Source organism: Carcharhinus amblyrhynchos, unplaced genomic scaffold (genome assembly GCF_965287045.1).
Source record: "Carcharhinus amblyrhynchos unplaced genomic scaffold, sCarAmb.v2.hapA scaffold_54, whole genome shotgun sequence".
Lineage (NCBI taxonomy): Eukaryota > Metazoa > Chordata > Chondrichthyes > Carcharhiniformes > Carcharhinidae > Carcharhinus > Carcharhinus amblyrhynchos.
In genome coordinates, this window is record NW_027649795.1 from 904,902 (window position 1) to 920,193 (window position 15,292).

At 47.2% G+C, this 15,292-nt stretch overlaps 1 protein-coding gene across 1 annotated transcript in view; it reads right to left on the minus strand.

Moving 5' to 3' along the window:
- Window positions 1-8,347: 8,347 nt before the first annotated feature.
- LOC145337639 (ADP-ribose glycohydrolase MACROD1-like) overlaps window positions 8,348-15,292 on the minus strand; it is a 792,171-nt gene continuing 785,226 nt past the window's right edge. Inside the window, exon 11 of the mRNA XM_080182454.1 lies at window positions 8,348-8,517. Within this exon, the coding sequence (XP_080038580.1) occupies window positions 8,492-8,517 (26 nt within the window). The 3' untranslated portion in view covers window positions 8,348-8,491. The remainder of the gene's footprint in view (window positions 8,518-15,292) is intronic.

Below are 15,292 nucleotides of genomic sequence, written 5' to 3' on the forward strand. Positions count from 1 at the left end.
GGGGGCGGTTTAGAACGGAGTTGAGGAGGAACTTCTTCACTCAAAGGGTGGTGAATATCTGGAATTCTCTGCCCGTTGAAGTGGTGGAGGCTGCCTCGCTAAATATTTTTAAGAAGCGGGTTGATGGGTTTTTGATAAGAGAGGGGATTAAGGGTTATGGGGAGAGGGCGGGAAAGTGGAACTGAGCCACGACAGATCAGCCATGATCTTATTGAATGGCGGGGCAGGCTCGAAGGGCCAGATGGCCTACTCCTGCTCCTATTTCTTATGTTCTTATGTTCTTATATGCAGGTTAGGGTGGATTGGCCGTGCTAAATTGCCCCTTAGTGTCCAAAGATGTGCAGGTTAGGTGGATTCTCCCTGTGTCTGCGTGGGTTTCCTCCTGGTGCTCCTGTTTCCTCCCACAGCCCAAAAGACATGCTGGTTAGGTGCTAAATTCTCCCTCAGTGTAACTCAAACAGGCGTCAGAGTGTGGCAACTAGGGGATTTTCACAATAACTTCACTGCAGTGTTAATGTAAACCTACTTGTGACACTAAGAAATAAACCTTTTAACTGTTACTTTAGGTTTGTAGTGACTGCAGAGGTTTGCTTTTTATCAAGTTTTAGTATTCAAAGGGACAGTTTTAGTTTATTAGATTGAGTTTGATTAAGATTTGACTTGATTTATTATTATCACATGTATTGGGATACAGTGAAAAGTATTGTTTCTTGTGCGCCATACAGACAAAGCATACTGTTCATAGAGAAGGAAAGGAGAGGGTGCAGAATGTAGTGTTACAGTCACAGCGAGGGTGTAGAGAAAGATCAACTTGGTGCGAGGCAGGTCCATTCAAAAGTCTGACATCAGCAGGGAAGAAGCTGTTCTTAAAGTAAGAAGTAAAGTTTATTTATTAGTGTCACAAGTTGGCTTACATTAACACTGCAATGACTGTGTTAATGTAATTTTCAATTACCTAGTCTCCCACACTCCAGTGCCTGTTTGGATACACTGAGGGAGAATTTAGCATCACCTAACCTATACGTCTTTGGACTGTGGGGGGAAACTGCATGCACAGGGGAGAACGTGCAAACTCTCTCAGCTGATGACCCACAGCTGGAATCGAACCTGGGTCTCTGATGCTGTGAGGCAGCAGTGCTAACCACTGTGCCACCATGCTGATTGGTACGCGTCCTCAGACTTTTGTATCTTTTTCCCAACGGAAGAAGGTGGAAGAGAGAATGTCCTGGGTGTGTGAGATTATGGCTGTCTTGCTGAGACAGTGGGAAGTGTAGACAGAGTCAATGGATACGAGGCTGGTTTGTGTGATGGATTGGGCTACATTCACAACTTTTTGTAGTTCCTTGTGGTTTTGGGCAGAGCAGGAGCCCAGACCAAGCTGTGATACAACCAGAAAGAATGCTTTCTATGGTGCATCTGTAAAAGTTGGTGAGAGTCGTAACGGCCATGCCAAATTTCCTATGTCTTAGAATCATAGAAACCCTACAGTGCAGAAGGAGGCCATTCTGCCCATCAAGTCTACACTGACCACAATCCCACCCAGGCCCTGTTGTCATACATTTACCCTAGCTAGTCCCCCTAACAATAAGGGGCAATTTAGCCTGGCCAATCCACCTAACCTACACATCTTTGGACAATGGGAGAAAACTGGAGCACCCAGAGGAAACCCACGCAGACACGGGAAGAACGTGCAAACTCCACATGGACAGTGATCTGATGTGGGAATGGAACCTGGGTCCCTGGCGCTGTGAGACAGCAGCACTAACCCACTGTGCCACCATGCCACCCCTGTCTCTTCTGAGAAAGTCGAAGTGTTTGTGGGGCTTTCTAACTATAGCGTCAGCATGGAGGGACTAGGACAATTTATTGGTGATCTGCACACGTAAGGAGCGCAGGATTTGGCTGATGTGAGAGATCATCTGGCTGTGTAAGGTAACAAGGCTGACTCTGCTCTGGGGTACAGTTTAGGGGTGTCGAAGTGTGTTATATTATCTTTCAGTGTTTGGACCTCTATGTTGCCTACTCCTCCCCCTCTCTCTTGCTTGCTGTCCACCCCCTCTTTTGTGGAGCTGCTCTGTGCTGTTTGCTTTGCGTAGGTAGGCATGAAATATAAAGGGTGGTGTAAGAGTGGGTGTTTAGACCCACCCTTACATCCCCGCCCTTTCCTGCAGGCAGCCCTGACCTTGGTAATCAGCGACTGGACTACAAAGCAGCAGATGTAAAGAGGTCATTTCTTCTGCTCTTCCCTCCCCCGGCGACACAGTGTCGGTGACAATATTGTTCCAGCCATGGACAGACAGCAGCAGTGGGGAATTTGCTTTCCTGTTTGTGAACATGTACTGATCTTCACTAGGCTTCGGGAAATGACCCTTTGCAAAAACTGAAGGCACGGTTTTCCAATGCTTGCGAAATCTGGTACTTACTGCACCATTTCTTTACGTGATATAAATTTCATTTATTTTATAATTTATTAGTCACAAGTAGGCTCTGTCTGTGAGGCGTGCAAGAAACAATACTTTTCACTATCTTAATACATGTGACAATAATAAATCAAATCAAATCAAAGCTCTTGCTATGACTGTGACACTACATTCTGCAGTCTCTCCTTTCCACGAATGGTATGCTTTGTCTGTATAGTGCAAGAAAACAACACTTTGCACTTTATCCCAACACGTGACAATAACAAATCAAATCAAATATACATTAACACCGCAGTGAAGCTACTGTGAAAATCTCCGAGTCAGAGAGAGACCAGGATCTAAGGACACAGCTTCAGAGTAAAGGGACGAACGGCTCTTTAGTTTAGTTTAGATAATTTATTAGTGTCACAAGTGGGCTTACATTAACGCTGCAATGAAGGATTGGCCTCGCTAAATTGCCCCTTAGTGTCCAAAGATGTGCAGGTTAGGTGGATTGGCCATGCTAAATTGCACCTTAGTGTCGGAGGATTAGCAGGGTGGTGTTACGGAGATAGAGCCTGGATTGTGGTCAGTGCAGGCTCTATGGGCCGAATGGCCTCCTTCTGCACTGTGATCGATGATAAAATCCCCTAGCTGCCATACTGCAGCACCTGTTCGGGTTACACTGAGGGAGAATTCAGCATGGCCAATGCACCTTAACCAGCACGTTTTTCAGAGTGTGGGAGGAAACCCATGCAGACACGGGGAGAATGTGCAAACTCCACAGACAGTGACCCAAGCTGAAAATCGAACCCGGGTCCCTGGCAGTGTGTGCCACCATGCCACCCAATGATATGTGAGCACTGCCCCTTTGAGTTTCTGGTCGTCTGTCCCCACTATCTCCTTATGTGGCTCCATGCCAGAGTTTGCCTTGGGCATTATAACCATGTTAAAGGTGCCATGTAAATGCCAGGTTGTTGCTGTTTTGTGTGTGTGTGTGGCCGATGTGGGTTCATGCCTTTCATTATACCCTTAATTATGCTTTGAACTGGTGTTAAATACTCAGTTGAAGGGGGAATGGAATACAACTGTGAGGATGCTTTGCTGGTTAGAGTGTTGGTGAAACCACAGAGAATTCAGAAAGTGCAGGAGGAGGCCATTCAGCCCTCTGGGTCTGTGTCAACCCTCCAGTACAGCATCCCACCCAGGCCCTATCCCTGTGGCCCCACATTTTTATCCTGCTCATCCTCCTAACCAACATATCTTTGGACACTAAGGGGCAATTTAGCATGGCCAATCCACCTAACTTGCACATCTTTAGGAATATGGGAGGAAACCAGAGCACCCAGCGGAAACCCACGCAGACACGGGGAGAACATGCAAACTCAACACAGTCAGCCAAACCGGGAATTGAACCCAGGTCCCTGACGCTGTGAGGCAGCAATGTGAACCACTGTGCTGCCCTGGAGCACCGTGCATAGTTTTGGTTAACTTAACTAAGAAAGAATGTAACTGCATTAGAAGCACTTCAGAGAAGGTTCACTCGACTGATAGCCGGGATGGTGGGGGTTGTCTTACGAGGAAAGGTTGGATAGGAAAGAAGCTGTTCTTGAGTCGGTTGGTACATGCTCTTTTGTATCATTTTCCAGACGTAAGAAGGTGGAAGAGAGAATGTCTGGGGTGCATGGGGGGGTCCTTAATTATGCTGGCTGCTTTTCCCAAGGCAACAGGAAATGTAGACAGAGTCAATGGATGGGAGGCTGGTTTGTGTGATGGATTGGGCTACGTTCACGACCTTTTGTAGTTCCTTGCGGTAGTGGGCAGAGCAGGAGCCCATACCAAGCTGTGATACAACCAGAAAGAATGCTTTCAATGGTTCATCTGTAAAAGTTGGTGAGAGTCGTAGCGGACATGCCAAATTTCCTTAGCCTGACAAAGTGGAAACATAGAAGATAGGAGCAGGAGGCCATTCAGCCCTTCGAGCCCACTCACCATTCATCATCATCATGGCTGACTGTCCAACTCAATAGCCTAAACCTGCTTTCTCCCCATAATCTTTGATCCCATTTGTCCCCAAGTGCTATAGCCAGCCGCCTCTTGAATACATTCAATGCTTTGGCATCAACTACTTCCTGTGGGAATGAATTCCACAGGCTCACCGGGTGAAGAAATGTCTCCTCAGCTCCGTCCTAAATGGTCTATCCCGAATCCTCAGACTGTGACCCCTAGTTCTGGACTCCCCCCACCATCGGGAACATCCTCCCTGCATCTACCCTCTCTAGTCCTGTTAGAATTTTATAAATCTCGATCAGATCCCCCCCCCTCAACTGTCTGAACTCCAGTGAAAATAATCCTAACTTAGTCAATTTCTCCTCATACATCAGTCCCACCATCCCTGGAATACAGGCTTTGGTGGCTTCGCATGGAAGGACCAGGATAGGTTGTGGGTGATCTGGACACCTAGAAACACCTTACGGCCATTCCTTACTGTCACTGGCTCAAAATCCTGGAACTCCCTCCTTATAAGATCATAGGAGCAGAATTATGCCACTCGGCCCATCGAGTCTGCTCCACCATTCAATCGTGGCTGATATTTTTCTCATCCCCATTCTCCTGCCTTTTCCCTAAACCCCTGATCCCATTATTAATCAAGAACTTATCTATCTCTGTCTTAAAGACACTCAATGACCTGGCCTCCACAGCCTTCTGCGGCAAAGAGTTCCACAGATTCACCACTCTCTGGCTGAAGAAATTCCTCCTCATCTCTGTTTTAAAGGATCGTCCCTTTAGTATGAGATTGTGTCCTCTGGTTCTAGTTTTTCGTACTAGCGGAAACATCCTCTCCATGTCCACTCTATCCAGGCCTTGCAGTATCCTGTAAGTTTCAATGAGATCCCCGCCCCATCCTTCTAAACTCCAACAAGTACAGACCCAGAGTCCTCAACCGTTCCTCGTACGACAAGCTCTTCATTCCAGGGATCATTCTTGTGAACCTCCTCTGGACCCTTTCCAAGGCCAGCACATCCTTCCTAGTAGCCCTGCGGGCGCACCTACACCACACGGGGCCTGTAGCAGTATTCAAGATGGCGGCTCAATAAAAGTTGGACCCGGCCAACAACACATACAACCTGTTAAAAAATTAATTTTGGAAACAAGCGTTTTCTCTTTGTTGTAAAATATTCAAGTTTGGAATAAGGTGGCATGGTAGCACAGTAGGTTAGCGCTGCTGCTTCACAGTTCCAGGGACCCGGGGTCGATTTCCAGCTTGGGTCACTGTCTGTGTGGAGTTTGCACATTCTCCCCGTGTCTGCGTGGGTTTTCTCCGGTTTCCTCCACAGTCCAAAGATGTGCGGGTTAGGTTGATTGGCCATGCTAAAATTGCACCTTAGTGTCCTAAAATGCTTAGGTTAGAGGGATTAGGGATATGGGAGTAGGGCCTGGGTGGAATTGTGTTCGGTGCAGACTTGATGGGCCAAAGGCCCTCTTTCTGCACTGTTGGGTTCTATGGTTAAGGTGACTCCACAAGATATTACGTCAACTGTAAGTTATGGAAATGAAGATTAAACTGTGTGATCAGACTACATGGTGTGTAGGCTGCAAGTCTTTAACAGTTCTTACCGGAGCTCAGGAACTGGGTGCCAGTAATTAGCACCCTGCTGAGTCCCAATATACCCTGCAAATTATCTCCAGTCACCTCTGCCTTCCTGTCACAGTTTGAATCTTTCGGTCCCTGTGAATATTGAGAGAGCTAAGTATCAGTGATGTCAAGTCTGGGGCCTTGCTCTGTGTCTTGTATATCAGCATTTCTATATCTCCCAGATGGGTGGCACAGTGGGTTAGCACTGCTGCCTCTCAGTGCCAGGGACCCAGGTTCGATTCCCTGCTTGGGTCATTGTCTGTCTGTGTGGAGTCTGCACGTTCTCCCTGTGTCTGCGTGGGTTTCCTCTGGGTGCTCCGGTTTCCTCCCACAGTCTGAAAGATGTGCTGGTTAGGGTGCATTGACCTGACCAAGTGCCGGAGTGTGGTGGCTAGGGGATTTTCACAGTAACTTGATTACAGTGTTAATGTAAGTCTACTTGTGACTAATAATAGATAAACTTGTACTTTAATATCCCTGGCACCGTGTGGTGGGCAACACTATGCTTTCATGTCAGGGGTAAGTTTTTCACTCAGAGTGTGGTGAGTGAGTGGAATCAGTTGCTGTCGGTGGTGGTAGAGGTGAACTCGCTGGGGGTCTTTTAAAAGATTTCTAGATGAGTACACGGGATTGAGAGTTATAGATAGTTCTTATGGATATGATCGGCATAACTTGTGGGCCGAAGGGCCTGTTTGTGCTGTAGTGTTCTGTGTTGTACGTTAACTCTGGGAATTGAGTTCGAATTTGATATCAACAAATTGGGTAATTGTTATGAAACTGTACAGCATGTCTTTGGGAAGTCTTAACCCATGCAGCACTTGGTAGGAGTCCTTCATAATGTGGCATGGTGGCGCAGTGGTTAGCACTGCTGCCTTGCAGCGCCAAGGATCCGGGTTCGATTCCCAGCTCACTGTCTGTGTGGAGTCTGCACGTTCTCCCCCGTGTCAGCGTGGGTTTCCTCCCACAGTCCAAAGATGTGCAGATTAGGTGGATTGGCCATGCTAAATTGTCCCTTAGTGTCCTCAGATGTGCAAGTTCGGGGGATTAGCAGAATAATTATTAAAAACAGCGAGGTTATGTTGCAGCTGTAGTATAAGGTGAGGCCACACCTGGAGTACTGTGTACAGTTTAGGTTGCCTTACTTGAGAAAGGATATACTGGCACTGGAGGGGGTGCAGAGGAGATTCACTAGGTTGATTCCGGAGTTGAGAGGGTTGGATTATGAGGAGAGACTGAGTAGATTGGAGCTATACTCATTGGAATTCAGAAAAATGAGGGGAGATCTTATAGAAACATGTAAGATTATGCAGGGAAGTTGTTTCCACTGGTGGGTGAAATTAGAACGAGGGGGCATGGCCTCAACATAAGGGGGAGCAGATTTAAGACTGAGTTGAGGAGGAACATCTTCACACAAAGGGTTAAAGAACAACCCAGCACGGGAAACAGGCCCTTCGGCCCAACAAGCCCGCGCCGCCATTTCAACAAAGCATTTTCCTACACCTACCCTGCCCTGTGTGTATGTGAATGGTACCCCTAATGTAGGGTCAATTTGGTACACCAATCAGCCTAAGTTGTGAATCTGTGGAATCCCCTGCCCAGTTGAGGCTACCTCATTGATAGATTTTTGAAGAGTAAAGGAATTAAGGGTTATGGTGAGCGGGCGGGTAAGTGGAGCTGAGTCCACGAAAAGTTCAGCCATGAGCTTATTTGAATGGTGGGGCCAGATGGCTGACTCCTGCTCCCAGTTCTAAGTTGGCATGACAGATAGAGAACAGGGAGTGGATAATGGAGGGAAGCAATTTGTCTGAACAACAATGGTTTGATGACAGGGTAGATCTTGTGGTGCAGTGTGTAGTGTCCCTGCCTTTGAACCAGAGGTTCGGGTTCGACTCCCACCCCAGGAAGTTTGATTACCATCCTGTCAAGTCTTCTAGCACAAGTCATGGCTTCCTGGTCAGCCATGCCTGATATGGTGTGGCGCCCTCCCCACAAGGTGCAGCCTCTTGTGACAGGCTCCAGGTACCTCGACCGTGGAAACGGACACAAGCATATCACTAGTGTGTGCCTTGCATGTCACTAAAGAAGAAGGAGAATGGGCAAGAGTGTGTAGCAGCTACAGCAGGAAGGCGGGCTGAAGTTACGAAGAATGAGACTGGGATGGAGGTAATATAATTGGCAGGAGTCGGCTGGAAAGACAGCGACGAGGTACATATTCCCTGTCAGTAGAGCAATGGGAAAAAATTAACATTAAGATGCAGAGTGTCAGTCCCCCTCTGTTTTAGTGACAAATATATTGAGGTTCAACAGTGGGTGTGCTTTATAATCGAGAATTTATTTTTTCACCCTGTCTTGTTTCCACGATACATCAAATCTTCAGGTTGCTGAGGATATATTTCTTCCAGCGTCTCCACTTCCAGCTTTCCTCTCGCAACGGGACCTTCCATTCTTCACCGGTTTAAAGCTGGCTCTGGGAACTGGCACCTAATCCATCAAAGACAGAAGGTAAATGTGAATGAATGGAGGGCATGTGGGGAATGGGCAGGGTGGGTTAACCTAACCTCAGTGGCTTCCTCCTCCTCACCCCTGGCTTTCCATTTTTCAAAGAGACATCACGGAGCTAGCTGCATCATTTGTCACACCCCAGCAGTCGACGGCAGGATCAAGCACGTCTGGATATAAGGCTGAGCTCCTGGATATATTCCCTGGATAAATACAGGCCTTTGCAACCCTAGGAAAGAGGCATCTTTACTCCACCACCCGCAGGTATTGCTTCCCATTTTATTTGTTATTCGTGACTCCTAGAATCCTTACAGTGCAGAAGGAGGCCATTCTGCCCATCGTGTCCACACTGACCACAATCCCAACCAAGCCCTAAGGGACAATTTAGCATAGCCAATCGACCTAACCCACACATATTGGACACCAAAGAGCAATTTAGAACGTGCAGACTCCGCCCAGTCAGTGACCCACCACTGGGATCAAACCCAGGTTCCTGGCGCTGTGAGACAGCAGTGCTAACTCCCTGTGCCCACACCCTCCCAAGACACAAATATCTGCAGTGGAAGCTTTGGGGGAAAAAAATCACAAGGCCAGCAGTTTCTGATCATCAAATGCATAATGCTGAACTCCCCTGCAAAACAAAACTAAACATTGTCAGAACAGTTGACATTGATATTGCGAGGGAGCAAGATCAACGTTTGTGTGGACGCAGCCATTAATCCTGATTTGTTTCATTGCTCTTCTCATTTCCACTGTGTATATACTAATCCAACTCCTCCTCATTATACTCTGTTCCCTAATTCCTCACTATCTACACTGCCGCCCACCCCCGCCTCCCCCCCCAAGAGAGGATCATGCCAGCAGTATACAGAAAAAACACAGCTTATATTTAAACTACATTTCACTCGCACCTCCAACACTGCTGCTTCACAGCTCCAGGGACTCAGGTTCGATTCCTGGCTTGGGTCACTGTCTGCACGTTCTCCCCATGTCTGCATGGGTTTCCTCCCACAGTCCAAAGATGTGTGGTTTAGGTTGATTGGCCATGCTAAAATTGCCCCTTAATGTCCAGAGATGCATAGGTTAGAGGGTAAATGTGTAAGGCCTGGGTGGGATTGTGGTCAGTGCAGACTTGATGGACCGAATGGCCTCTTTCTGCACTGTAGGGATTCAAAGTTCTAAGTTACCCTCCGAGTAATTGCTTTGTTGGTGCTTGAAAACTATTCAGATGCAGCGTTCGCAAGTGATGGATCCTTTACTGTGTCCTTAACGATAAGGAGAACTGAAGAATTCCGAAGGCTTCCTCAGTCTGCCCTGCTTAATTACGTGAAGTCAGCCTTTTTTTATATATGTACAAAGAACAGCACAGTAACAGGCCCTCCAAACCTGTGCCAATCACAGTTACCGTTTAAATCCCTCTCCCTCGTCTGTTCATGTGCCTCAATGGGCCAAACGGCCTCTTTCTGCACTGTAGGGTTTCTATGAGGCTAATGTATCTGCTTCAACCACCTCACTTGGCAGTGCCCCCACCATCCTCTGTGTAAATAGAACCTTCCCCCTTAATTGTCATTTCCGCCCTGCAAAAAAGCTTCCAACTGTTCACGCTATCCATACCCCTCCTAATTAGGTCTCAGCCAGCTAATGTTCTGGGGACCTGGATTCGAATCCCTCCACAGCAGATGGTGGAATTTGAATTCAATAACAAAAATCTGGTTCCCTTTAGGGAAGGAAATCTGCCGTCCTTACCCCGGTCTGGCCTACAGGTAAAATTTTATCTTTTTAAGAAGCATTTAGACAGTTACATGGGTATACAGCGATATGTGGCCAATTGGGAGTAGTTGAGGACCTTTTTAAAAAAAAATGGCATAGACAAGTTGGGCCGAAGGGCCTGTTTCTATGCTGTAAACCTCTAAGGGGTGTCTTGACAAATCCATGAATAGGATGGGAATAGAGGGATATGGTCCCCGGAAGGGTAGGGGGTTTAGTTCAGGGGCAGCATGGTCAGTGCAGGCTTGGAGGGGCTGAAGGGTCTGCTCCTTGCTGTAATTGTCTTTGTGTTGACGGTGACTACACTTTGAAAAAAAACGCATCGGGAGAACCCGAGGCTGTGGCAGTGCGATTGAAAATGCAAATACTTTCCAATCCGTCTCTTCTTTAAAGAAAATGGAAGAGGGAGGGAGGGCGGGGGCAGCCTCACACACAAAACGCTAACCCTTGAAGCAGTTTGCGCTTGGATAGCATTCAAACGGATAAATGGTGGGTGCTGCAAGGGAAAACTATTCCTCTCTGTCCTCATCACTCCTTGCAGTCGAAGGAACTGCTGAATAATTCACCACCAAGTTATTCCCGTCACCTCTTTATCAACTAAGCAATGTGTCTTTGTTGAATATTACCCAGCCAGAAGGGAGAGAGTGGAAGATTCCAGCGCAGTTATTCCACTGTCGACTTGACGTTAATTGATAAAAATAACCCACATTTTTCACGGACCTTCTTCATCAATATCAAATTAAGAATCTACGGACGGCCATGAAACCATTGTCGGAAAAGCCCATCTGGTTTACTAAGCATAGAGTCATAGGGGTTTACAGCATGGAAACCGGCCCAACTTATCCATACAACCCCTTTTTTCTTATACCAAAGCTAGTCCCAGTTGCCTGCGTTTGGCCCATATCCCTTTATACCCATCGTACTCATGTAAATCATCTAAACCTATGCGCCCTAGTAACTGACTCTTCCACCCTGTGGAAAAAGCTTCTGCCTATCCATGCCACTCAATCTTGTAGACTTCTATCAGATTGCCCCTCATCCTCCGTCGTTCCAGTGAGAACAACCCAAGTTTCTCCAACCTTTCCACATAGCTAATGCCCTCCATACCAGGCAACATCCTGGTAAATCTTTTTCGTACCCTCTCCAAAGCCTCCACATTCTTCTGGCAGTGACCAGAATTGAACACTGTATTCCAAGTTTGGCCCATATCCCTCTATTTCCATCTTACCCATCTTTGTCTAAAATTGTACTCATCTCTACTACTCCCTCTGGCAGCTCGTTCCATACACTCACCACCCTCTGTGTGAAAAAACTGTCCCTCTGGATCCTTTTGTATCTCTCCCCTCTCACCTTAAACCTCTGCCCTCTAGTTTTAGACTCCCCTACCTTTGGGAAAAGATATTGACTATCTAGCTGACCTATGCCCCTCATTATTTTATAGACCTCTATAAGATCAGCCCCCTGTGCTCCAGAGAGAAAAGCCTCTATCCAGCCTCTCCTTAGAACTCAAACCATCAAGTCCTGGCAGCATCCTAGTAAATCCTTTCTGCAATGTTCTTTAGGGAAGGAAATCTTCACCCTTAATTGGTCTATCTTGTTCTGAGCCTTTTCTGAACATAAATCCCAGAGCTTCTTATTGTTCTCTGATAGTTTTGCAGTATTTTATGGACTTTGCTGGTTGGATCAGCATTTATTGCCTATCTCTAGGGGGCAGCACAGTGGGTTAGCACTGCTGCCTCACAGCGCCAGGGACCCGGGTTCGATTTCCGGCCTCGGGTCACTGACTGTGCAGAGTTTGCACGTTCTCCCCGTGTCTGCGTGGGTTTCCTCTGGGTGCTCCGGTTTCCTCCTCAGTCTGAAAGATGTGCAGGTTAGGGTGCATTGACCCAAACAGGCGCTGGAGTGAGGTGACTAGAGGAATTTCGCAGTAACTTTGTTGCAGTGTTAATAGAATTGTAGAATCCCTACAGTGTAGAAAGAGGCCATTCGGCCCATCGAATCTGCACCCACCCAAGCCCTATCCCTATAACCCATGCATTTACCCTAGCTAATCCCCTGTCACTAGGGACAATTTAGCATGGCCAAGCCACCTAACCCGCGTATCTTTGGACTGTGGGAGGAAACCCACGCAGACACGGGGAGAATGTGCAGACTCTGCACAGACTGGGAATCGAATCAGAGTTCCTGGTGCTGTGAGGCAGCAGTGCTAACCACCATGCTGCCCTTGTAAGTAAAAAATAAACTTTAACTAGTCGCCCTTGTGCATAGGGAACCACATTGCTGTGGCTCTGGAGTCACATGTAGGCCAGACCAGGTAAGGACAGCAGATTTCCTTCCCTAAAGGGAACCAGATGGGTTTTTCCGACAATGGGTCATCAGTAGATTCCTAATTCCAGATATTTTTATTGAATTCAAATTCCACTATCTGCCGTGGTGGGATTTGAACCCGGGTCCCCCAGAACACAAGCTTCTGGATTAATAGTCGTGCGATAATACCACTAGTTCATCACCCATTTAAGGTGGGGGGAGGCTGGATTAACACATGAAGGAGATACTGATAGCATGAACCATCTGGGCCGAATGGCCTGTACCTGTGCTATAATTTTCAAGTGATCAGCCCTCGCTGTCAGGTTCTGTGCAAGCACACTTGCTGAAAGCAGCCCAGAAACCTGGACAAAGCCAGAGCAAGGCCTGCCTTTCCATCCTCAAAGCGCCATCAAATCCCAGAGGCACAAATCAGTTTAACAATTAGAAAAAGCCAAACAGATGTAGAGAAATAAAGCCATCACAGCTCGCAATCATCCGATGTACCATGCGTCCCACCGCACTATTTAAACATCTGTTTTGCCCGAGTAAGTTGTGAGACAGTGCGAGTGATTGTAAATTAAACAACGCAGAGATGGCTCTGAGCAGACTGTGTGCACAGTTACTCAACCAGTCACTATTTCAACTCTGAGAATCTCCTTCACAATAACTGTGAAAGATCCTTGTAGTTTCAACCTTGCCTCCTCTAAAGCTTCTATCTCCTTTACTGTCCCTCTTCCCTACTTCACGATAGAACTTCCAACTTTCTTTGCCGACAGGTTGAGGTGGAGAGACTCTTCCCGCCCAGAAAGGACAGTAGGACTAGGGGGCACAGCCTCAAGATAAAGGGGGGGTGTTTTAGAACGGAGTTGAGGAGGAACTTCTTCACTCAAAGGGTGGTGAATCTCTGGAATTCTCTGCCCGTTGAAGTGGTGGAGGCTACCTCGCTAAATATTTTTAAGACGCGGGTTGATGGGTTCTTGATAAGAGAGGGGATTAAGGGTTATGGGGAGAGGGCGGGAAAGTGGAACTGAGCCACGACAGATCAGCCATGATCTTATTGAATGGCGGGGCAGGCTCGAAGGGCTAGATGGCCTACTCCTGCTCCTATTTCTTATGTTTAATTTCTGCCCAAACTCCCTTATAGGGTTAGCGAGCAATGCAGCACACCAACTGCCTGGTCATTTTTCAAAAAAAAACTCCACCAAAACTGGGGCGGCATGGTGGATTAGCACTGCTGCCTCACAGCGCCAGGGAACTGGGTTCAATTCCAGCCTTTGGGACACTGTCTGTGTGGAGTTTGCACATTCTCCCCATGTCTGTGTGGGTTTCCTCCCACAGTCCAAAGATGTGCGGGTTAGGTGGATTGGCCATGCTAAATTGCCCCTTAGTGTTCTGAGATACGTAGGTTAGAGGGATTAATGTAGGGATATGGGGGTAGGGCCTGGGTGGGATTGTGGTTGGTGGAGACTTGATGGACGAACAGCCTCCTTCTGCATTATAGGGTTTCAATGATTAAATTGCCCCTTAGCGTCCAAAAATGTACGGATTAGGTGGATTGGCCATGCTAAATTGTCCTTTGTGTTGGGGTAAATATGTGGTGTTATGGGAATAGGGCCTGGGTGGGTCTGTGGTCTGTTCAAAGTGGATGGGGCAAATGGCCTCCTTCTGCACTATAGGGATTCTATGAAAAGTTTTTTCAAACTTTATTTATTGGTGTCACAAGGGTTGGTGATATCCTAGTGGCATTATCACTAGACTATTAATCCAGAAACTCAGCTAATGTTCAGGGGAACCCGGGTTCGAATCCCGCCACAACAGAATTTGAATTCAATAAAAAAAATCTGGAATTAAGAATCTACCGATGACCCATTGTCGGAAAAACCCATCTGGTTCCCTTTAGGGAAGGAAATCTGCTGTCCTTACCCGGTCTGGCCTACATGTGACTCCAGAGCCACAGCAATGTGGTTGACTCTCAACTGCCCTCCAAGGGCAACTAGAGATGGGCAATAAATGCTGACCCAGCCAGCAACACCCATGTCCCAGGAATGGATTAAAATCAGCCCACCCTCCCAGCTAGTTCCAGTTGCCTGCGTTTGGCCCATCTCTCTCTAATCCTTTTCCATCCATGCACTTATCCAGTTGCTTCTTAACTGTTGCTATTGTACCCACCTCTACCACACTAGCCCCCTCCCCCCTCCCCCTGGGCAGCTCATTCTATAGACGCACCACCCTCTGTGTGGAAAAAGTTACCCCTCTGATCCCTTTTAAATCTTCCCGTTACCTTTAACCTATGCCCTCTAGTTTTCAATTCCCCTTCCATGGGAAAAAAGTCTACGTGCGTTCATCCTATCTTTGCCCCTCATAATTTGACACACCTCAATAAGGGCACCCCTCATTCTCCTACATTCAAAGGAATAGGTTTAAGGTGAGAGGGGAGAGATACAAAAAGGTCCAGAGGGGCAATTTTTTCACACAGAGGGTGGTGAGTGTCCAGAATGAGCTGCCAGAGGTAGTAGTAGAGGTGGGTACAATTTTGTCTTTTAAAAAGCATTTAGACAGTTACATGGGTACGATGGGTATAGAGGGATATTGGCCAAACGCGGGCAATTGGGACTAGCTTAGTGGTTTAAAAAAAAGGGTGGCATGGACAGGTTGGGCTGAAGGGCCTGTTTCAATACTGTAA